The following is a 24,472-nucleotide window of genomic DNA, read 5'->3' as shown; positions in this document are numbered from 1 at the left end:
GGCAACATGGCGGCAGGCTGGCAGCAAAGTTGTATCTATGATGTCTGTCTTGTCGTCATCATCTGTTCTGTCATCGTTCGAGGACAGTGGCTCTTCGACTACGGCGATAAAGACAACATCGACTACGACTTCGAAGGTACTGCAAGAACTTTTCTTTTTTTAATCATTTCGTGTTTTTTTCTTGGGTGAGAGACTTGGGGCGGAGAGCCTATTAGGCATGCTCCACCATCATTGTGAAGGAAACGAATGTGTAGAAGTATCGTAACCATCATCTGTGAGCTTAAAAACAAACAAAAGAGAAGAAACAAAAAAATGATGAAGTTTTAGACTCTCCTCCTTCTTCTCGTTCATGATGATGGTCACTGTTGGGAAGGAACCCTGGACCCAGGATGCACGTGATTAGATAAATAAACTAAAAAAAAAAAAAAAAGGACAGTGTCTATCAAGCTGGGGAGGCGGGCACGTTTGAGGAAAAGGTGCCGAGTTTGGGATGGTTGTGGGGGCCGCGATGGTGTGCCATGTCCCCAACGCTAGGGGTATTACGGTAACGTTTTTAGCACCAATGTGGCGACGTGGCGCTGGACTTTCTCCATGTTGTTGTTGTGGTGTCCTGAATAGTGGGGCCCCCATACTGTTGTTGGTTATTCAGCAACGGGGCGGACCCGGTTTTGAACTTGTAGTCCTTTTATCCTCTTGGGGCCAGTGTTCATATTCCCTTGGAGAAAGCCATATGTCCGGTTTGAGGCTTTCTGAGCCAGTGTTATGGACGTACATCCTCCCCACCCCAAGTCGCTGTGGGTAGTGTTGTCCAAGTGTTTAGCCTTGGGACCTTGGTTTGGTCTCCTTGCATTGTTACGTTGGTCACTGGCATTTGTCTGGGTGAAAAGCCATGTTCAGTTCCTCCTCTCAGATATCTAGATTCCCTAGATCATCCTGAACCATTTTCGAATACACGGCGCTGGTAACGAACCAGCCGACTGCCCTGACACCTGCAGTGTTGACCAATAATCGATGAACAACTGAATGCTGTTGATACTTGTAATTTTGGAATTTGTTACAGACAGAATGAGAATCACTTTGTCATCTCAACCAGACAACTATGAGTTACTGTTTGTGTTGTGTGTGGCTGTTTTACTGATATCATTATTACGATGGGTTTGTTGTTATTGTTGTTGCTGTCTTGTTCGAGTGTCTTTCATCTCCACCATTGTCGGGATTTGTATCAGAGTGGATAGGGAGATGGAAAGATGGACGGATGGATGAATGGGTGGGTGGACGGATCGGGTGCAGCTGGGGAGACAGATACCTGAATTAATGTCTAGTTCAAGGAATGCATCAGTTTGACAGGTACCCTACACCCCCACCCCCCACTCTCAGTAACACACCTGCAGATATAACTACCTAACCGAAACTATTTTTGTTCTTTGTTTTTCTTTGTTTGTTTGTTGTTGTTGTTGTTTTTGTTGTTATTTTCATTCAAACATGCAACACGAAACTCCTCCCTCGCACCTTGCAGACGTGGACCTGCTGACCGTGGACCCGGACGTAGAGGAGAAGAAGCCGTGCGTGCCTCCCCCTCCCCCCCGGCACGGGCAGACCCACGTGTGGGGAGAGGGGATGCTGCTGGAGTACATCTGTGACTGGCCCTACCAGGCGTCGGGACCCACCCACGGGGCCTGCAACCTCAGCTCCGGCAACTGGACCATTGAGGCCCCCTTCTGCGTGGGTGAGTGAGGATAGTGGTGGTGGTGGTGGTGGTGAGGATGGTGATGGTGATGGTGGTGGTGGTGGTGGTAATGGTGGTGGTGATGGTGATGATGATGATGATGATGGTGGTGATGATGGTGGTGATAGTGGTGATGATGATGGTGGTGGTGATGATGATGAAGGTGATGGTGGTGATGATGATGGTGGTGGAGTTGATGGTGGTGGTGGTGGTGGTGATGATGATGATGACGATGATGGTGGTGGTGATGATGGTGGTGGTGGTGATGGTGGTGATGATGGTGGTGGTGATGGTGGTGGTGATGATGATGGTGGCGGTGGTGGTGGTGGTGGTGATGATGATGATGGTGATGTTGGTGGTGGTAGTGGTGGTGGTGGTGGTGGTGATGATGATGTTGGTGGTGGTGGTGGAGAGGAAGAGAAAGAAGAGGAGAAATGATGAATATGGTGAGGAGGAGGAGGAGGAGGAAGAGGATTGATGATAATTATGATGATGATGGTGGTGGTAATGATGGTTGCGGTGATGATGATGATGATGATGGTGGTGGTGGTGGTGGTGTTGGTGGTGGTGATGATGATGATGATGATAATGATGGTGGTGATGGTGGTGACTGTGATGATGGTGATGACCGTGATGATGATGGCGGTGGTGGTGATGGTGGTGGTGATGATGACGACGACGATGATGATGACGGTGGTGGTAATGATGATTGTGGCGGTGGTGATCATGGTGGTGGTGATGATGATGGTGGTGGTGGTGGTGGTGGTGATATAAATGATGATAATGATGATGTTGATGGTGACTAATACGATGATGATGGTGATGAAACTGATGAGGGTGATGATGATGACGACGATAATGATGACGGTGGTGGTGGTGATGATTATGATATGGAAACTTTTTTGTGCCAACTATCTTCGGTTACAGGCCAAGCTCTAAGCACTTTACAAACACGGCGTCATTTGCACAGCAGGCTGCCTTCCTGGGTGGAGCCGATTGAGAGCTGCCTTTGGGCGCTCATCATTCGTTTCCTGGGTCATTCAGCCAAGTCTTAGTTATGTGCGCACATACACACATACACGCACGCACACACACACACACACACACACACACACACACACACACACACACACACACAAACACACAGACATGTAACCTCTTACATATATGACTTGTTTTTGTTTTTTTTACCCCTTCGTATAGGTAACCATATTTCGTTTTCGGGGATGTGCATGTTGGCTATGTTCTTGTTTCCATAACCTCCTGAGCGTTGGCATGGATTACAGGATCTTTAACGTGCGTATTTGATCTATGGTCGTGGTGCAGTTTGCTTTGCAACACAAGTTTGCAACAACAAACAACAACAACAACAACAACAACAAAATGAACCATTGTTTTTCGATCAGGTCACAATTCGGTAAAAAAAAAAAAAAAAAAATGAAGTTGATATTCAGTTGCACTCGGATTTCATGTTGGAGAAAAAGATAAATTGAACTTTGAAGGTTATCGGAGAAAATAGGACAATAGTCCTGGTGATATTTCCCTACCACCCAGACTTCTAGTGCTTTTTTTTTTTTCTTTTCTCCAAAGATTTCAGTTGGATGGTGTGGAATTTTGATCGACAGCAAAAGTGGCTTGGTGCAAAGTGGTTTGTTACAAATGGAACAGCACCTCCCTGAATCTGGAACTGAAACTTTGGTGGACTGCTAGCTGTACTTTTCTCCGTCTCTGTCTCTGTCTCTATCACACACACACACACACACACCCCTCACGAAACAGGTTAGAAAAAAACACACAAAAAAACAAGTGGATGTTTGAAAAATGGGATAGGGTGGGGTTGGGGTGGGAAAGAAGGGCATGCACTCTTTCGCAAACATCTTGCAACTTGTCACTTTCACTTGACGCATGTTTCACGGAAATCTCGTGCGACTTTCACGAAACCAATGCGCGTGCAAGTTACGGACAGCTCACTGACATAGAATGCTGGTCTTGTGCGTTGTGGAGTCGAACCGGTAGGTACCCGAGTGGAATTTGTTCTCAGCGTTCCAAACCGTGTGTTCCGACGGAAGCACGTGTAATTGCATTGTTGTGAGCGAAGCTGGCATAGCAACACCTGTTCAAAGGTTAATTGCTCGCGGTGAGTGCAAATACTGTGCTTCAGTTTGTTATGGATTCAGTCATTTTGAACACTGCTTGTTTAGAAAAGGTTTAAAGATGGCGGACGGTTGGTCGGCCTGTAACTTGAGCCGCGTTTTTTTCCCTTTCTTTTTTTGTATGTGCACGCGTGCGTGCATATGCGCGCAAGGGAGTTAAACAAATAGTTTTATGATGCCTGTTTCAAGTGTTTGTAGTGAGTGTATTTTTTAAATTTTTTTATTTACAATCGATTAATTTTGTACTCGTAAAGCGCTTCGAGCTCTTTAGAATTAAGATATCCGTGTCTGTTTCAGTTTGTTTCTCAAGGAGGCGTCACTGCGTTCGGGCAAATCCATATTCGCTGCACCACATCTGCTAGGCAGACGCCTGTTGAGCGGCATAACACAACACGCTGTCAGGCCTTGAGTGCAGGCATTCATATTTACATACCTATCAGAGTGAAGTTCTTCTATGTATCCACATAATTTTGCCAGAGGACAACACTCTCGTTGCCATATGTTCTTTTTCAGCGCGCCAAGTGCATGCTGTACACAGGACCTGGGTTTATCGCCTCGTCCGAATGACAAGAACCACCGTTCGGTTTTCCAGTCAAACTTGGGACAAAGGGCGAGAGCAGTGTCTGCGGTGTGATAGGAGATAATCAGTGTCTTGCTCGGGGAAAGTTGCGCTGTTCGAGGGCGGGTGGGTCCGGGCGAGAGGTCGGTGAAGGGTGCTGGTGCTGTCTGTGGGCAGAGGACAAGTGCCCTGCCTTGGTAGCCCCCAACCACGGGGTGGTGGAGCGTGACGTCACGGGGGGCGTGGCCACCTTCACGTGCCGACAGGGCTACTATCTGATTGGCTCCCGCCTGCTGCTGTGTGAGGGTGGACGGTGGACGGGCATCTACCCCATCTGTGCAGGTGAGTTCAGTGGGACTGTGTGGGTTCACCTGTACTGCAAGTTGTGTTTGTGTTGCTTGTCTGGCAGCAACGGACAGAAACTATTGACACGTGGTTGGCTGAAGAGACGTGAAGATCTGCTGACATCGGTAAAGAAAAGGAAACTACCTTGAGTGTGGCCCACGTAACAAGATCTAGAGGCCTTGGTAGAAACAGCCCTCCATGGGACTGTTGAGGGAGGGAGAGGGGGATGGGGGAAGACGGAATAAAACGATGGACTGGTAACATTGTTTGCCGACGGACACAGAAAGTGTAGACAATTTTACAAAGAGCAGCCCATACCTTTGTTCAACAGCGCATTTTTACCTCCGCGTTTGGCAGGGTCTTTCGCATTTGTCTGTCTGTCACTCACTCTCTCTTTCTCTGTCTGACTGTCTCTCTTCCTCCCCCTCTCTCTCTCCCTTTCTCCCTCTCTTTCCCTCTCTCCTCTCTCTTTCTCTTTCCCCCCTCTTTCTCTTTCCCTCTCTCTTTCTCTCCCTCTCTCTCTTTCTTTCCTTCTCTCACTATCTTTCTCTTTGTATGTTCTCGTGTGTGTGTGTGGGTGTGTGTGTGTGTGTATGTATGCATGTATATATGTATGTATGTATCAATGCATACATGTATGGATGTTTCTTTATATCCCTCTCTTTATAATAGCCTTTCTATCTCGGTTTCTCTATCAGACACACACACACACACACACACGTATGCCCATATGTGGAGGGAGTGGGGAGTGAGGATGATCAAGTCTCTGCATGTGCAGGAATGCATCATAAAACACAGAGAGAAGAGAGAGAGATTTTTTTTTTTTTTAATAGAAGAATCATACTCTGCTCTCTCACTCACTCACTCCCCCCCTCCATCTCTCTCTCTCTCTTCTTTCTCTCTCTCACTCCCCCCCTCTCTCTCTCTCTCGCTCCGCTGCCCGCAGTCATCCCAGAGCCGCTGGCCACGACGACGCAGTCCGAGGACGCGACCAGGAGTGCCGTGACCACCCCAGCCCCTGTCACTGAGGACCTGTCAGTGGAGGACTCGGATGAAACCTGCTTCCACCATCACGTCAGTGATGTGACTTTTTTTTTTTCTTTCCTCTTCCTTTCTTTCCTTCTTTCCTTTCGTTTAGTTTGAATTAAACAGTGTTTTATTCGAAAATGTCACTGTAGAAATACGTTGAATTTTACAGGGTAACAATGTTTTATTTTGGTGCAGTATACTGTACCATGTCAAACTGATGCAGTTAGGCCTGTCTGTTTTGCTCGGGTTGGCCAAATTTCGTGGCAACGCACTGAAAAGACGCTCAGCCAAGTCCGGCCTGCTCTAGCCAATCAAACACCGCCAACTGTTACAAGCGAATACTCATTCCATGGCCAGCAAGAAACTATACATCACCAAGCAGGGAATATAATTCGAAATTCTCCTGTTGAAGCAGTTGTGGTCAGGTTATTCAGTACAGGGGTGCCTTGGTGTTGTGAAAGTTTCGTTGTTCGAGGGGATGGAGTCTTGGGATGTCTGTGTGGGTATGGGGTCCGTCTGGTTTTCCAAGGGGAAGTCCTGGATGTCTAGAGTGGTGATGTCCTGGGTGTCTGTAGAGGGCTTTTGTCCAGGGTGTCTGAAGAGGGATGTCCTGGCTGTCTGAGGAGGGGTGACGTCCTGGTTGTATGCAGAGGGGTGAAGTCCTGGCTGCCTGAAGAGGAGTGATGTCCTGGCTGTCTGTAGAGGGGGAATTCCTGGCAGTCTGTAGATGGGTGAAGTCCTGGCTGTCTGTAGACGGGTGATGTCCTGGCTGTCTGAAGAAGGGTGATGTCCTGGCTGTCTGTAGAGGGGTAAAGTCCTGTCTGTAGAGGGGTGAAGTCCTGGCTGTCTGTAGACGGGTGATGTCCTGGCTGTCTGAAGAAGGGTGATGTCCTGGCTGTCTGTAGAGGGGTAAAGTCCTGTCTGTAGAGGGGTGATGACCTGAGTATAGAGGGGTGAAGTCCTGTCTGTAAAGGGGTGAAGTCCTGTCTGTAGAGGGGTGATGACCTGAGGTGAAGTCCTGTCTGTATGTAGAGGGGTGAAATCCTGTAGGTTGAGGGGTGATGACCTGGCTGTCTGTAGAGGGGTGATATCCTGGCTGTCTGTAGAGGGTGAAGTCCTGTCTGTCTGTAGAGGGGCGAAGTCCTGTCTGTCTGTAGAAGGGCGAAGTCCTGTCTGTAGAGGGGTGATGTCCTGGCGGTCTGTAGAGGGGTGATGTCCTGTCTGTAGAGGGGTGAAGTCCTGGCTGTCTGTAGAAGGGTGATGTACTGGCTGTCTGAAGAGGGGTGCAGTCCTGATTGTATGTAGAGGGGTGATTTACTGGCTGTCTGAAGAAGGGTGATGTACTGGCTGTCTGAAGAAGGGTGATGTACTGGCTGTCTGAAGAAGGGTGATGTACTGGCTGTCTGAAGAGGGGTGATGTCCTGGATGTCTGAAGATAACAGGGGTGAAGTCCTGGCTACCTGAAGAGGGGTGATGTCCTGGGTGTGAAGAGGGGTGATGTCCTGGGTGTGTAGAGGGGTGAAGTCCTGTCTGTAGAGTGGTGAAGTCCTGGCTGTAGAGGGGTGAAATTCTGGCTGTCTGTAGAGGGGTGATGTCTTGACTGTCTGTAGAGGGGTGTAGTCCTGGCTGTAGAGGGGTGAGGTCCTGGCTGTCTGTAGAGGGGTGAAGTCCTGGCTGTCTGTAGAAGGGCACAGGGGTGATGTCCTGGATCTCTGTGGAGGGGTGATGTCCTGCCTGTAGAGTGAAGTCCTGGCTGTCTGTAGAGGGGTGGTCCTGACTGTAGATGGGTGAAGTCCTGGCTGAAGAGGGGTGAAGTCCTGTCTATAGAGAAGTGAAGTCCTGGTTGTCTGTAGAAGGGTGAAGTCCTGGCTGTAGAGTGGTGAAGTCCTGGCTGTCTGTAGAGGGGTGAAATCCTGGTTGTCTGTAGAGGGGTGAAGTCCTGACTGCGCTGGCTGTGTTTAGAGGGGTGAAGTCCTGGTTGTCTGTAGAGGGGTGAAGTCCTGGTTGTCTGTAGAGGGGTGAAGTCCTGGTTGTCTGTAGAGGGGTGAAGTCCTGTCTGTAGAGGAGTGATGTCCTTGCTGTAGAGTGGTGTCCTGGCAGTCTGTGTGATGATGTCCTGGCTGTCTGTAGAGGGATGATGTCCTGAATGTCTGTATAGGGGTGATGTCCTGGATGTCTGTGGAGGGGTGATGTCCTGCCGGTAGAGGAATGTCCTGGCTGTTTACAGAGGGGTGATATCCTGAATGTCTATACCTGGGTGATGTCCTGGCTGTCAGGAGAATAGGCGAAGTTCTTGCTGTTTGTAGAGGGGGTGTCCTGGCTGTCTGTAGAGGGGTGCAGAGGGGTGATGTCTTGGCTGTCGGTAGAGGGATGAAGTCCAGGTTTTCTGTAGAGGGGTGGTGTCCTGGCTGTCTGTAGAGGGGTGATGTCCTGGCTGTCTGTAGAGGGGTGAAGTCCCCGCTGTTTGTAGAGGGGTGGTGTCCTGGCTGTCTGTAGAAGGGTGATGTCCTGGCTGTCTGTAGAGGGGTGAAGTCCCCGCTGTTTGTAGAGGGGTGATGTCCTGGCTGTCTGCTGAGGGGTGACTTCCTGTCTGTCTGAGGAGGGTTGTAGAAAAGCGATGATGGTCCATGAAGAACTGGCGGCAGCAAAGAGACCGACCACAAGGCTTGTATGAGTTAATGTTTTTGTGCTACATTTCATTGCTTGTGTGCGCGCATGGGTTACGTACGTTTATCGGTTGAAAATGTCTGTGAGACTACAAATTGCTGTATGTGCGGTGTGTGTGTGTGTGTGTGTGTGATTTTTCCGCTTCTGTGCGTATGCGCGCACGTGTATTTGTGCACGGGTATGCTAAGCGTGACCCATTTTTGTTCAGTCCTTTCTTTCCTAATACATATCTATCACTTTATTATATTTTAACGCATTTACATATTTGCTTATCTTAATTCTTTTCTGTTGATGTTGTAATACAAACAAGCCCAGGGTAGGTTCCCAAGGCCTGACCAACAGTTGCTGTCATGCGAATGTTAGGCATGTGCTCCTTTATATATATGTAATCCTTGTATTTTCTTAATACAGCAGAAGCGGTATAGCGTCAGTATATGGACCAGTCCCTATGGTCTGACACCACCTTGAAACTAAAACTGATTGTTTTAAGTCCTTTCAGCCCTCTCCCAGGAGCAAGGAGGAGCAAGGGGGCAGAATGGTTAAGACGGTTTTCTATCAGTACAATGTCCATGAGGGTCTTGGGTTCGAATCTCGCTCTGGGCCTTTCTCCAAAGTTTGACTGGAAAATCAAACTGAGCATCTAGTCTTTCGGATGCGACGATAAAACTAGGTCCAGTGTCCAGCACGCATGTACGTGGCGCTCTGAAAAAGATCCCATGGCAACAAAACCGTTGTCCTCCGGCAAAATTATGTAAAAGAAATCCACTTGGGTGGGTACACAAACATATAAGGCCTGACAAGTGCGTTGGGTTATGCTTCAGGAGTCAGTTGCATTTCTCGGACGGAAGAGCCCAGTATGGTCGTAAACCGCTGCTAACTGTGTGTAGTATGGAACTGACCAATGGCGTAGTTCGGTCAACGTAGTCATTTAGTCACGTGTAACTGTCAAAAAGTTAGAACCAGGCAATGCATCTGACACCATGGTCAGGTATCTGCCTTGCCTGGTAGATGTGGAGTCGTGTATACGGCTTTGTCCGGACGCAGTGCATGGTCAGGCATCGGCCTAGCCTGGTAGATATGGAGTAGTGTGTACGGCTTTGTCCGGACGTAGTGACGCCGCATTGAGCAACTGAAGTTGAAACTCACAGGTGGAGCCCCCTACTCTGAGCAACGCAGTGGTGGACATCAGTTACGTCATGAACGAGGTTCGGGGCCGTTACGTCATGGTGGCCACCTACTCGTGCTACCCGGGGTACAAGCTGGTCAACCAATCGGCCAACACCCTCTTCTGTCGTAACCTGCAGTGGGGCGCCGCCCAGCCGCCCAAGTGTGTGTCCGGTGAGAAATGGACAACGTGTGTGTATGTGTGTGTGTATTTTGTGATGATGATGATAACAACAAAATTACTACTACTACTACTACTACTACTGAATAATGATTATATTATTATTATTATGGTTGTTGTTTTTATTGTTGTAATAATGATAATAATAATGGTAATGACAATAATAATAATGATAAGAAAAATGAATTTATAGTAATAATAATGATAATAATGATAATTATAACTATAATGATGATGAAAATAATTATAACAGTGAAGTTATAGTTGTACAAACGATAATAATGATAATAATTATGATAGCGATACTGATCATCATCACTGCCATCATCATCATCATCGTAAGTTTGTGGAGTCATGGCCCCGTGGTAACGCGTCCGCCAAGGGAGTGAGAGAGTTTGAGGCCACGGGATCAGATCCCACTCTCGCTAGAACTTGCTTCCCCTCCACTAGACCCTGGGTGGTGGTCTGGACGCCAGTCATTTCGATGATACGGTAACACGAGATCGCGTGTGCAGCATGCACTTAGCGCACATAAAAGAGCCCGCGACAACAAAAGGGTTGTCTCAGGCAAAATCCACTTTGATAGTAATACAAATACACTTGCAGACAGGAGAAAAATTATCACCATCACCATCATCATCTCCATTCATCATCAGTTTCACCTGTCATTACCGTCATCTATCTGATTTAAAAAAAAAAAATTATATTGTTTTGCTCATTTTCGCTTCTGTAGCTTTGTTCCCTCTTTAGGGCGAGGGCTGGATGTAAAAAAAAGCATGTTACTTGCTTATCTATTACCGTCGATAATAAAGATTTTGTCTTGTCTTGTCTTCTCTATCTATCTGTCTATATTTCAAGCAAGCTATCTTCATTTGCTCTTCAACTTCCTCTTTTTTCCGTGTTTCTTTTTATTCACTTCCTTCATCTCGGGTTTTTTTTTTAATTTTATTTATTTATTTATTTATTTTTACAAGTGTGGGTGGAAGTTGTAATGGTGGCCGGGGAGGGGGTAGGCTCTTCTTTCTTTATTGTCATCATCTTCATCCCTCTTTTTTTTTCTTCACAGCATATTTTTAAGGCATTTGAAATTCTTCATGCTTTTGTTCTTGTCCTGTGAGCTCTGAGCCAAACTGAGTTCTTCGTGTGCGTGATTTTCTTGTTCAGTGTTCTCTAACGCTCGTGAGCCAGACTGGAATTGAATTCTTCTTGTGTCTTTTTCTTCTTGTAACGGTTGCTGTTAGGCAACCTGAAATTGAATTCATGTTCTTGTTCTTAATGTTCTGCTTAGACAAATAATTTCGATTGAATTATTCTCTTCTGTTGTTTTCTTCTTCTTTTTTTTATTCGCCTCCTCCTCCTCTTTTTCTTCTTCTTCATCATCATCTTCTGCTGCTGCTGTTCCTCCTTCTCCTCCTGCTTCTATTTCTTCGTCATCGTCGTGGTGGTTGTCCTGGAAGCAGGTTGTGGACAGTGTGTGACGGCTGTTGCCTGTTTTTTTTTTTTTCTTTCAGAGAACGACCCGTGTCAGATCAACAAGGCAGGCTGTGAGCACATGTGTGTACCCGGCAACAGGACCTACGCCTGCACATGCCACCCCGGGTACACGTTGGACACGGACGGGAAGCACTGTGTGGGTCAGTATCCTGGGGTGTTGGCTGGCTTGAGAGTTGTCGCCCCGATTCGGCTGTTCCTGTTTCGCCAGTTGCCGATTCGCTGCTCGTCACCAAATTGGTGGTTCCCGATTCGCTCGTTCCCATTTCGCTCTTCGTATTCTGTTGTCGTTGTTGTGTTGTGGGTGGTGGGTGTGTTAGGTGTAATGTGTGTGCGCTTCGCACGTCTGTAAGCCAATATGTATTTATAAAAAACAAAACAAAAAACAAACCAACCCCCAAACCCAACTTTCTTTGTTGGATTGTGGAAGACAAAGAGGGGAGGATTTCTGAAGAGGAATTCCACTGGGCTCACGCACACACGCACACACTTTCTCTACACACACAAACACACACACACACACGCGCATATATATATGTGTATGTGTAAGAGAGAGAACTTCACAAGATAAACCCAGATGTGTGCAAGCACCAATGCTATAGACAGAGAAGGAGAGGATTTCTGAAGAGGAATTCTGGGATTACACAAACACACACACACGCACACACACAGGAGCGCGCGCGCACTTTATTTTCACTTATGCAAAGAGGAATGTTGTTGAGGCTGATAGAGTATTTCTGGAGGAATACTGGGTTTACACACACACACACACACACACACACACACACACACTCACTCACTCACTCACTCACAGAGAACTCACTCACTCACTCACATACTAAGAGAGAGATTCACAAACTAAACTAGGCAAGATTTGCAAGTATTTCCTTGCGTGCAAAGAAGAATGTTGAGAGAGGGAGAGGGGACTTGTGAAGATGAATATTGAGCTTACATACACGCGCGCGCGCACACACACACACACACACACACACACACACACACACACACACACACACACACACACAGCTTCACATGATGAACTCTGCACGTTTTACATGCATGTTTTGTACGATTTCCATGTGTGCAAGAACCAGTTGTTGAGAGACTAGGCTCTCTCTCTCACACACACACACACACACACGGGGAAAGGAAGGGAGAAAGAGAGGATAAGAGAGAACGTGACAGCATCTTAAAATGTTTTGCAGGGTTTCCATGTGTGCAAGGATGAAAGTTGTTGGGAGAGAGACAAAGGACCCGAATAGGAATCCTGGGCCTAAACCACAGAGAGAGACAGAGACAGAGACAGAGACAACTTCACAAGATAAACCCAGCACATTTTGCACGATTTCCCTGTGTGTACACAGGAAGATGGGGTTCATCTTCAGAGGAATCTGGGCTTTTGCTCGCGCGCGCGCGCACACACATACACACACACACACGCACACACAGAGCCTCTGAAGCTCGGGACGTTTTGCACGATTTCCATATGTTATTGGGGAGAGAGAGAAGGGGGTGGGTGGGGAACTTCTGTACTGGGCTTAAACACACGCGCGCGCACACACATCACACGCATGCACACACCACACGATACAACATTTTTCAGCCGGCACGGTTACCACAGCCCAGCAGAGGGTTGCCTCCCTTGCCTTGCAGAGTCAATTGTTGAAGCCAACACCATACAGAAAGTGGTGTGTGTGTGTGTGTGATTACAACAAAATATTCTGTTTCGACCATATACGATGAACTTAGTTTTCTTCTTCGTGTGTGTGTGCGTGTGTGTGCCAATGTGTGTGTGTGTGTGCGTGCGTGCGTGCGCGCGCGCGCGCGTGTGTATGTGTGTCTGTGTGTGTGTGTGTTGTGACAGACGTGGACGAGTGTGCCATCGACAACGGAGGATGTCAGCAGGACTGTCACAACACGCACGCCTCTTTCTTCTGCACCTGTCACCAAGGTTTCACCGCCAGCGGCCCCTTCGCCTGTCTGGGTGAGTCCGCCAACCCCCACTCTCCGACCCCCACCCCAACCCCCCGCAACCTTCAAAAGTCCCCACCCAACCCCCTTCTCCCCCTCCCTCCTTCACTATCCTGTTATCCTCATGTTTTGCCTGTTTTTGTGCGTGTCACCAAGGTTGACGCACACGTTTGGCACGTTTTCAAAGTCGTCACTGAGCTCTTTCCGTGGGTCTTGACTGACTTTTTAGTCCCTCCACTTTTTCACGGCACATGTCAACTCTCACTGTTGCAATCTCTGGTTGTCTGTCACTGTGTCTCAACCGTCCTGTTTAAAAAAACAAAACAACCTTTTTCTCCAGCGGTATATTTTTATGTATCTGACGTGTTTCTGTCTTACGCTTTGTCTCTCTGTCTCACTGTCTTTCTGTCCGAGTGTCAACGCTGTGTCACTAAAAACTCATTCTTACCTGTTTTGTTCAATAATATTCATTTGCACACACAGTCGCGCGCGCGTACACACACGCACCAAGCGCGCGCACACACACTCTCACACACACACACACTCTCTCTCTCTCTCTCCCTCTCTCTCTCTCTCTCACACACACACACACACACACACTCACACACTCACACACACACACACACAACACACACACACAGTGAATGTGGGGTGTAGGGGTAGCAACTCATGTGTAAAAGGTCGTTTCGCTCCATATCACAATTAACTCCCCTAGATTGGGGCAGACGACAGGTTGGTGAATGGCGCACCCACTTCGTAAAAAACACGAAGAACAAAAACATTTAACTTGTTAATATCCGAGTGGGAACCGCAGTACCAGTTATAACTGAACCAAGAAATGCACGTCTGTCAACTCCATATCGATCGGTGACCATAATTACCCGTTGAAAGGACATTTTGTGTGGCAGAGAAAACGAAGATAGATCAAGACCGAAGAGGGAAAGACACTGATAGACAAAACGTGACGCTGAGACCAAACCATGCGGCACTTCGTTAAAAACACCAACAGTTATTTTGAATGAACTCTTCAGATTATACATGATAATGATGTAAAGCAATTTAAGAAGAACTTTAGTGCATTTTGGTTTTCAGTTTTGGAATCCGACGCATTAGTGCGCCAGATCTAGCTTTGTGATTCAGTTGCAAGTGACGTGTGCGGTTTTCTCTTCTCCACGTGTTGTGCCGGCTCCGCTTCATCAAGTAAATTACAGATCTTATTCATTCTTTGACGGGACGGGCAATCCTGTGGCATGAAAAAAAGAAGGAATGTCGTCAGGCGTTTCCACGGGAAATTGGAAAAAAGAAAAAAACCAAAACAAACAAAAAAAACAACAAAAAAAAAAAAAAAAAAAAAACACTTCTAAAAGTCCTCAGTTGAGAGGTCAGTTTTGATCCATTTTACAAGTGAACGACAATGACTGCGGAAAAGATGTGACAGCGTCAACACTGAACGAATACAATAAGTGAGTAAAAAGGGAGATAGAGAGAAAGAAATCCAACAGTGAGAACAAACGGACTTTAACCGGAGAGAGAGAGAGAGAGAGAGAGAGAGAGAAGACCCAAGCGGTCGTGTCTGCACGAGATCTACAGCACGAAACCAGGTTTTTCCACAGTATGTTATCAGCCAGCAGTCTTGTCGTTGACACTGAGCGACACTTGATACTGGGGAAACCAAGATTGGAGTTACTTCCTGTTCCAGCGCAAAAATACAAACAACGTATGGTTCTCGTTTTTTGTTTATGCGTTTTTCTTTAGCAGGCATCTTTGCTAGTGAACAGACAGGTTGCACACACACACACACACACACACACACACACACAATGTGTATATTTGTGTGTGTGTGTGTGTGTGTGTGTGTGTGTGTGTGTATTTCTCTCTGTTTCTGTCTTTCTAATAATGAATGAATTATTCACATTCTGTCTGTCTGTACTCTCTCTCTCTCTCTCTCTCTCTCTCTCTCTCTCTCCTCTTCTCGTCGCACGCGACTGGAATGATAATAAGTAACTAGTAGACCAGGACCGTTTGCATGGTGTGTAAGTAGGTGTTCTCTGATAAGATCAGTCTTCCTTGTTAGTAGTAAAACTGGTGGAGGCAACTGTTACCATTTGCAGTCCACCAACCAGTGCATGTAATTCAACCCACCGTGAGATCAGTTGCACGAATTGCAGATATGTTTTGATATCCCCCATCCCCGAAAAAAAAAAAGTTTTTAAACACGTTCACTGTGCCACATTAGTCATTTGAAATCGGTCAACGAATGCATTTAAATCAACTAAATGTAAGAGTGTTGTCAAAATTGAAAAAAAAAAACAAAAAAAAAACACACACAAAAAAAACCAAAAACATGGGCATTGAGTCTTAATAATCTTCATTTTTTCCCAGTCTATAAACAAAGGCAATGAAATCGATTCAGTGTGAGATTCTTCAGGTTTGATAAAAGTGCTGATACTGAGCGAGTACCACTTTTCTTTTCTTTTTTTTTCTTTTTTTTTTTTGGTTTTGTTTTGCTTTTTTTTTTTTTTTTTTTTTTTTTTAAGATATTGTACTGGTGATCTGCGCTGGGCATTGTTCAATCTGGTTACACCATGAGGGGGTGTGTGTGTGTGTGCGTGCGTGCGTGCATGCCCCTCTTGGTTCGTGTGTGTATGTACGTGTGTGTTTGTGAGCGGGGGGGAGGGAAAGTGGTGGAGGGTGTGTGCATGCATAGACAAGGAAAGCCTGTCCTTGTAAATATTCTTCTTTTTTTTTTATAATCCGAAAAGGATTTCCCCGGCACTATGCATTTTGCACAACACTCTCTGGCTGTTGACAGTTGTGGGTTTTTTGTTTGTTTGTTTTTTATGATTCTTGTCTCTGTTATCAAAGACGGCTTTGTCTGACTCTGTTTCTCACTGTATTTTCTATTTCTGTCCCTGTCTTTGTCTCTCTGTCTGTCTGTGTCTCTCTGTCTTTCTCTCTCTCTCTCTCTCCCCCCCCTCTCTCTCTGTCTCTCTGTTTCTGTCTCTCTGTTTCTGTCTCTCTCACTCACTCTCTCTCCTGTCTGTCTGCCTGCTTGTCTCTCTGTCAGTCTCTCTCTCTCTCCCTCTCTCTCTGTCTGTCTGTCTGTCTGCCTGTCTCTCTGTCTGTCTGTCTGTCTCTCTCCCCGTATCTGTCTGTCCCTTCCTCCCTCCCTTCTCTCTGTCTGTCTCTCTCTCTCTCTCTCTCGCTCTCTCTCTTTTGTTGCGGCCCAAGGCCTGAATATAATAAAGCTTTTGATGTTTCTCATTGGATTCCCCATGTATGTCTTTGGTGTCTGTGTCTCATTCTCTTCCTGTGTGTGTGTGTGTGTGTGTGTGTTTGTGTGTGTGTGTGTGTTATACATATCTTCCTCGCTACTCCCCTCCCCACCCCCCACCCCGCATCTTTATCTCCTCTTTATTTACCTTTTGTTCCTCCTTTCTTCCTTCTTATCTATCTCGCTCTTTCTCAACACTGCCTACCCCCCCCCCCCTCCGAACCCCCCCCCCCCACACACACCGCCCAATATCTTTCTCTGTATCTGTGTCTCTATCCCCTTTCAGCCTGATGCGCAATGATTTGAATAAAAGAGCACCAAATTTGTAACGTGATAGATTTGACAGTTATCCCACATGTATTTAAAGTCATCAGTGCATGGTATCGGCGTTTAGTTAAGTTAACCTGTAAAGAGAAGAACGTGCATTCCGGCCCCGTGACAGCCGTAATAATCTGAGTTTCATTTATATGTCTTACTTTCATCACGATTCAATGGAAAGACAGTGCAGCTCTTTGGAGGGTGGCATTTATTTTTGTGACTTTCTCTTCGACACAGCGACCTTATGGGGAAAATACATCTCATTTTAAAAACCATTTCATGTTACCCTTCATTGACTGAAATCTTAATAAAGAACATGCGATGTCCGCACAGGGTATTTTTACAGACGGACGTTTGCCGTCGGTAAGAGAAATGCCCGTTTGAAGCTATTTCAAATGTGCTGTCACCTCGACCAAAGCTCCGTTTTTAACCTTCACCCCCCACACCCCACCCCCTCCACACACACCCGGGGATTATGTATTAGGTGTGTTCATCACTCAGCAGGGCGCGGCAAAAAGTAAGCGGTTGGATTTTCCCGACACTTCGGTGTGAGTGTATGAAGGCTGTGGGCCATGGGCCAATCATGTTGGTGATGATAATTATGTATCGGTATGCGGATGTGGTGTTTTTTTAGTTGATGGTTTTTTGTTGTTGTTGTTGTTGTTGTTTTCGTTGGAACACAGGTCAAGAAGTGAGTCGTGGTGTGATTATGTCAACGGTAGGTGTTCTCGGAGGCGTGTACATAAGTGCTGAGTATTCGCTGTTGGTTTTGCCGGACTTGTTTATTTTCCATGTCGTTCTTCGTGATCGTGATCCTGTTGAACATGCCGTCAGCCATTCAGAGTAATGTCTTCGCATTCACATTCTCAGACGATGTCCCTGGCAAAATTTCGTTGTAAAATCCACGATGATATGCATGTGTGTGTGTGTGTGTGTATGCGTGTGTGTGTGTGTGTGTGCGCGCGGGCGCGCGCGCGGGCTCGTGACTGAAACCTAAGTGAATGACAAAGAAAACGAATGATGAGCAGCTCTTGGTCGTCTCTACGCAGGTAGGCTGCCAGTTGAACAAATGAATCCATGTTCATAAAGCGCTTTGAGACTGCTATCTGACCGGGAATAGGTGCTACATAAGTATCCATATCAATCAGTTCACTGTCACTCTCGATGGCGCAACAGCTGACTTGTTAGAGCGTTGAACTTTCAGTCTGAGGGTCCCGGGTTCCAATCCCGGTCACGCGCCTGGTGTGTAAGAGGTGGAGATTTTCCGATCTCCCAGGTCAACAGATGTGCCGACATGCTTGTGCCTGAACCCCCTTCGCGTGTATACGCATGCAGAAGATAAGTGCGCGCGTTAAAGATCCCGCTATCAAGTCAGCGTTCTCTGGGTCATGGAAACAAGGACATATCCGCATGTACCACTCCCTCCCCCTGAAAAGAGGTTACCACTGCCTAAATACGGTCAGATGCGTAAAACCCCATTTGTGTAAACGAGTGAACGTGGGAATCGCAGCCCAAGAACGACGAAGTCTGTCTCTCTTTTGCTTGCTCGCTCGCTGTCTGGTTCTCTCTCTCCCTCTCTCTGTGCTTTTGTCTTTGTCTCTGTGTGTGTGTGTGTGTGCTTCTGTCTATCTCTGTCTCTGTTTCTGTTTGTTTCTCTCTCTATATATCTGTGTGTGTGTGTGTGTGTGTGTGTGTGTGTGTGTGCGCGCGCTGTTCTCTCTCTCTGCTTCTCTCCCTCTGTGCTCTCTCTCTGCTTCTCTCTCTCTCTCTCTCTCTCTGCTTCTCTCTCTGTGCTTCTCTATCCCTCTGTGCTTCTCTCTCTCTCTGTCTCTCTTCCCTGCCTCCCCCCCCCCCCCGCCCCCCCCTCCCCCTCCTATGGGATGCATTTCCACACAGGCGGAAAGTTACGCTGATTCCCACAGATGGAAATCCGGGTTGAAACGAGCGGTACGTGTGTGTATGCAAGTCTCCTGTTTTTGACTTGGTGAATAGGGACGTTGTGTGCAGTTTCCGGCCATGTTCAAACCCTTTGTTAGAGACACGGGAAGGACACTCCTGTGTCATTCAGTCACCACCAGTTTCCTTCCTCAGCAATTAGTCGGTCCACTGCCAAAGTACCTTTTTGAGCACGTGAGAGGATTTACACTATGCTGCTTATCATACTGGGGTGTTTTTTCTTCTTCTTCTTCTTCTGAGTGTGTTTTTAACATCGACGGGAAGAGGTTTTAGGATCTGGCTTGTCTCTTTCTGTCTCTCCCTTACTCACGCCACCCCCTCCACCCCTCCCCCCATCATCCCCCCCCCCTCTCTCTCTGTATCTCTTTCTACCTCTTTCTGTCTCTCTCTCTCTTTCTCTCTCTCTCTCAGAAAATTATCAGAAATTTATAGCATGACCTTCATTTAAGATCGCAGATTAAAAAGACATAGTCGGTGTTGGGCAAGCGCTTTGTCACATTTTGTCCATAAACCGGTTTTCAAGTCAGGACAGAACAAAAGCACAGTTTTGCTGAAGAGTCAATAAATGTCTTTTTGCATTAATTTACCTCTTGATTTACCGTTTAGGTCACTGATCTCGGTTCAGTCTATCCGGCCACTCCTCCACCGCCCGTGGTGCCCGCTCACTACGTTGTCAGACAGACAGGTTGGTTGGTTGGTAACGGAGTGCTCAGAGCGTTGGGTTTCGGCCCTCCAGCGGCCATGCAAGGTCTGGTGTTCGAATGCATGCAACGCCTGGTGGTGCGGTAGGGAGGGGGAGGGCCGGGGTTCCCTGCCACCCCCTCCCCCCTTCCTCTCCACCTACTTTCCCCCATGTCTTGTCCTCCTCTCACGCTTCTCTATTTTTTTCTGTCTGCATCTTTGTGTCGTTCTTTCTCCTCCAGTTCTCACTCGCTATGCTTTCATACCCCCCACCCCCTCTGTGTGTGTGTGTGTGTGTGTGTGACTGTCTGTATCTGTCTGTCTGTCTCTTTCTGTCTGTATCTCTCTCTCTCTCTCTCTCTCTCTCGCTGTCTCTCAATGCATACCCACAAATGCAGAAAGTTCCCCTAGTTCATACAAACACGGAACATGCGCGCATGCACGTGACACTATAATCCTTCTCAACACTCGAGTTTTTATATTCGAAAAACAACAACAAAAACCACCAAACAGATGCAATTGCAAATAGCAGGTGCATAATGTATATATGTATAAGGAGTAGATGTCAGTCTTTCAGCCTGCTCTGGTGTTGTTGTTTGTTTGTTTGTTTTTTTGGGGGGTTGTTGTTGTTGTTTTTAAATTAGCCTCCCCTCCCCACATCCCCTTCAGGACTCCATCCCCCTTCGAACAACGAAACCTTCACGAAACCAAGACCCGCCCTCGGCAAGCACTGAACAACATGGCCTTGGGTGATCCATTGACTGCTGAACACTGGTGGGACGAGATCAGCGTGGCGTGAGTCTGATGTGCGGTCACTACGTTTTTGCCAGTGTACTTTCTCGATGGAGTCATTGATTTTTGCTGAAGACAGGACAGGTCACGCAGTCGGTGGATGAAGTAGAAGCCAGGGGAAAGAGAGAAAGGTGTCGGGACATCCTGACCTGTGAGCTTCTGTTCTGATCTCAGTGAGGCGACAGTCCTTCACGTAGCGAGCGCACACGTCAGTAGCAGTTAAAGGGTTAAGGGCGCAGGACGTCAGGTCGTTAAACTCTGAACTGTTCTCCTTCTCCTCCTCATTCTCTCTGCCCCCCCCCCCCCCCCCCCCCCGCCCCACCCCTCCCCTTCCTCTCTCTCTCTCTCTCTCTCTCTCTCTACACACACACACTCACACACACACACACACACACACACACACACACACACACACACACAGCACATGAGTCGATCATGTTGTGTCGATTGTTCGATCAAACTTAAGGCATGCTTTGTCCGTGAAACGATTGTCCTTGTCCTGAAACCTCCTCAGAATGGAAGGGACAGGAAAACGTGGCCTTTCATGGCGTGCTCCATGTTCCTGAAAAAGTCTTTGGTGTGTGGAAAAATAAATTTCCTTGTTCTCTCTCCGCCCGCCTCATCCCTCACCCCGCTCATTGCCCCCACCAACACCTCTCTTATTCTCTCTCTCTCTCGGTCTTTCTCTCTCATTCGCATTCTCTCTCTCTCTCTCTCTCTCTCTCTCTCTTCGCATTCTCTCTCTCTCTCTCTCTTCACTGTCTCTCTCTCCCCCCCTCTCTCTCTCTCTCTCTCTCTCTCATCAAGCTGTCTGTCTGCCTGCCTGTGTATCTGTCGCACTCTTTACATCCTCTCTCTCCCTCTCTCTCTCTCTCTCCTCACTTCCTTTCAGTCTGTCTGTCTGTCTCTCTCTCTCTCTCCCCTCTCTCCCTCTCTCTCCATCTCTCCCTCTCTCTCTCTCCCCTTGTGTGCTAGGGCGTGTGAGAGACGAGCGTTGTTGTCCAATTTCCAGAAAATTGTCTGTTGGTGGAAATATGAATTTCCGCATAAATCGATAGACAACACATTGAATTATGTGCAGATATGGACAAACGTTGTTCTCTCTGAATGTTTTCGCTCATTGTCTCTTTCTCTCATTCTTTCTTTATGTCTGTCTCTCTGCCTGTGTCTGTCATCTGGTGTCTGAATGTTTGTTTCGTTGTGTTTGAGAGCCTGTCTGTCTGTCGGTGTGTGTGTGTGTGTGTGTCAGTGTGTGTGTGTGTGTGTGTGTGTGTGTGTGTGTGTGTGTGTGTGTACAAGGGAACATGTGGTGTTCCTTTCAGCTTCACCCCAGTGTCTCTCTCTCTCTCTCTCTCTCTCTCTCTCTCTCTCTCTCTCTCTCTCTCTCCACCCACCAACTTCACCTGTTTTCTTCTTTCTGCACGTATGTGTTTTGAAAACGTGTGTGTGTGTGTGTGGTGTCTGTGTGTGTGTTGTGTCTGTGTCTGTGCCTGTGTCTATGTACATGCAAGTGCGCGTACATATAGGTGTACGTGCAGAGTCGTTCATTTTCCTGAAAAAGTGTCTTTTTTGGAAAAGAAAATCACACATAAACTTCCGTACATATCAGAAGAAAGGGAACGCAAATCTATCCAGTTTAACTGACAAATGTTAGCCCATTTCCTTGTGTGTGTCGGTGTGTCTGTCTGTCTGTCTGTCTGTGTAGGTGTGAATGGGCGTGGCTGTAATTGTAAGACGAAGAAAAAAAAAATAGCCCCCTTCTTCCCCCTGCGCCTCCCTCGCCTTGTCTGTCTGTCCCTTCCTTTCTGTTATTTTTAACTGTTGCTTATCCTCGATATACGCGTGTAGATGGGCAACTGAAGTACGTGTGCGTACGTGTGTGCCGTTGTGGACTTGTATGTTATGCGTGAGCGCGTGCTTTTTATGGTGTTTTTGTTGTTGTTTGTTTTGTTTTGTTTTTGTGCTGTTGGTATATATAATTACATAAACAGAAATACGTCTGTATAGAAATTCTGTTTATTACTTAATGGTGTTTTGTTTTGTTTTTTAGTGTCAACCAGTCTCCAGAAATAATGTTGGCAATGTGTTTGATAATAATTCTGGGCAAAGCACGTATTTTCTTTTCTTTTCTTTTGTTTATACGTGTGTGTGTGTGTGTGTGTGTGTACTCCCGTGACTATAGTCTACCCGGAAGTGTTCAGTGTGGATGACGTGCATGACTGCACGCATTCATGGGCAGGTACCCGGAAAGTACGACTTCGTGAGCCGCGCTAACCCGCTGGCTGGCTGGCTGGCTGGCTGGCTGTCTCTCTCTCTCTCTCTCTCTCTCTCTCTCTGTGTGTCTGTGTCTGTCTTTCTCTCCCTCAGTAAAAAAAAAACTTCGTTCACCGCTAGCTTATGACGTAAGACATGGGATCTCTCTCTCTCTCGATCTCTCTCTCTCTCTCTCTCTCACGAACTCTCTCTCTCTCTGTCTGTCTGTCTCTGTCTTTCTCTCTCTCACCGCTACCTGTCTCTCTGTCCGGTTGTTTATCATAAATTGTCAATGCAGTATGATTTTCAAAAATGTGTGTGAGTATGTGTTTGTTGTTTTTGTTGTTGGTGGTGGTGGTCACGGTGGTGGTGGTGGTGGTGTGTGTGTGTGTGTGTGTGTGTGTGTGTGTGTGTGTGTTGTTGTTGTTGTTGTTGTGTGTGCCGTGTGTGTGTGTGTGTGTGTGTGTGTGTGTGTGTGTGTGTAGTACTGTATCAGTAACTCCAGGAGGCGTCACTGCGTTCGGACAAATCCACTGATGCACGCTACACCACATCTAACCAGATGCCTGACCAGCAGCGTAACCCAACGCTTTGTCAGGCCTTGAGATAGAAAAGGAAAAAAATATATATAAGAAAACAAAAATGAATAAATGAAGATAATGAAAAATAGATAAATGTATAAATGAATAAATATTTTTAAAGTAATAAGTAATAAATAAAAATAAGAAAAACACAATAGTGATAATTAATAAACAAGCAAATAAATGTAAATCTCTCTCTCTCACACACACACACACACACACACACACACACACATTAAAAAAAAAAGCAGCTCCGCACACACAAAAGCACACAAACACAAGCCCCGACCCACACACACATTGACACACGCATACCATCTTCCAAATCACCCTGTTCCTTTTGGTTCCTGGACTGCATCATGCAGTGGGTTTTGAGGGTTTTCTAATGCTCTGAAGTAGGTCTTAACCTGTTTTACCTTGTTTCTGGCCTGCATTAAAGGAAGATCAAGCAGGTATCGCATGATTTCCGTAGGTGTGTCTTTTGTTGTTCCGAGGATCAGCCTCATAGTTTCATTATGAACTCTCTTTCTAATTTTAGGTGGCTGCTTAGAGACAGTGTTGTTAGCCCAAGTCTGTAGTCGATCACACTGAGAACGAGTGATTGATATAGCCGGAAGAGGTGGCGTTGTTCGATGCCTTTGGTTGCCATTGCTTTTAAGACTGAAAGACCCTTTTCATTTGAGATCAGTATTTTCGGTGTGCTTTCTGAAGGTCAGCATCCTGTCGAACTGTATTCGTGTGTGTGTGTGTGTGTGTGTGAGGTAGAGGAGAAAAGATTGGCTGGGTGATTAGGACAGCCGAACCCTGAGGGTCAGACGCACTAGCTTTCCTTCGGGGAAAAGTGACTGCCGCCCCAATCCAGGCCACTCCCAGTTGGAGACGAGTCACCAGAATTCCTCATGGGTGTCCCTAGCATACTGTGGTGGAGAAGGTCGCTAGAGAGAGAGAGAGAGAGGGGGGGGGGTTAAGGAGGGACAGAGGGAGAGAGAGAGAGAGTGATTATGGATTGAAAATGTAACTAAAGATAAATGCGAAGATAACGAGAGATCCTAGATTTAAAATGTAACTAAAATGGAGAGAGGGGGAAAAACATTCTGGATTGAAAATGTAACTAAAACGCATAGAGAGAGACTCTGTGTGTGTGTGTGTGTGTGTGTGTGTGTGTGTGTCCGTGTGTGCTTTATAGTGCGTGAGATTGAAAATGTAACTAAAATGCAGACAGAGAGAGATTCTAAATTGAAAATGTAACTAAAATGCACAGAGAGATTCTGGATTGAAAATCTAACTAAAATGCACAGAGAGAGATTCTGGATTGAAAATCTAACTAAAAG

At 46.7% G+C, this 24,472-nt stretch overlaps 1 protein-coding gene across 1 annotated transcript in view; it reads left to right on the top strand.

Annotated features, from left to right (window-relative positions):
- Positions 1-24,472, top strand: part of LOC143283746 (uncharacterized) — a 146,241-nt gene continuing 121,769 nt past the window's right edge. Inside the window, exons 1-7 of the mRNA XM_076590047.1 lie at positions 1-136; positions 1,517-1,726; positions 4,616-4,780; positions 5,730-5,857; positions 9,628-9,817; positions 11,336-11,458; positions 13,180-13,299. Coding sequence (XP_076446162.1) covers positions 7-136; positions 1,517-1,726; positions 4,616-4,780; positions 5,730-5,857; positions 9,628-9,817; positions 11,336-11,458; positions 13,180-13,299 — 1,066 coding nt within the window. The 5' untranslated portion in view covers positions 1-6. The remainder of the gene's footprint in view (positions 137-1,516; positions 1,727-4,615; positions 4,781-5,729; positions 5,858-9,627; positions 9,818-11,335; positions 11,459-13,179; positions 13,300-24,472) is intronic.

This window comes from Babylonia areolata, chromosome 7 (genome assembly GCF_041734735.1).
Source record: "Babylonia areolata isolate BAREFJ2019XMU chromosome 7, ASM4173473v1, whole genome shotgun sequence".
Lineage (NCBI taxonomy): Eukaryota > Metazoa > Mollusca > Gastropoda > Neogastropoda > Buccinidae > Babylonia > Babylonia areolata.
Note: the sequence above shows the minus strand (reverse complement) of the source record. Positions and strands in the feature narration are given on the sequence as shown.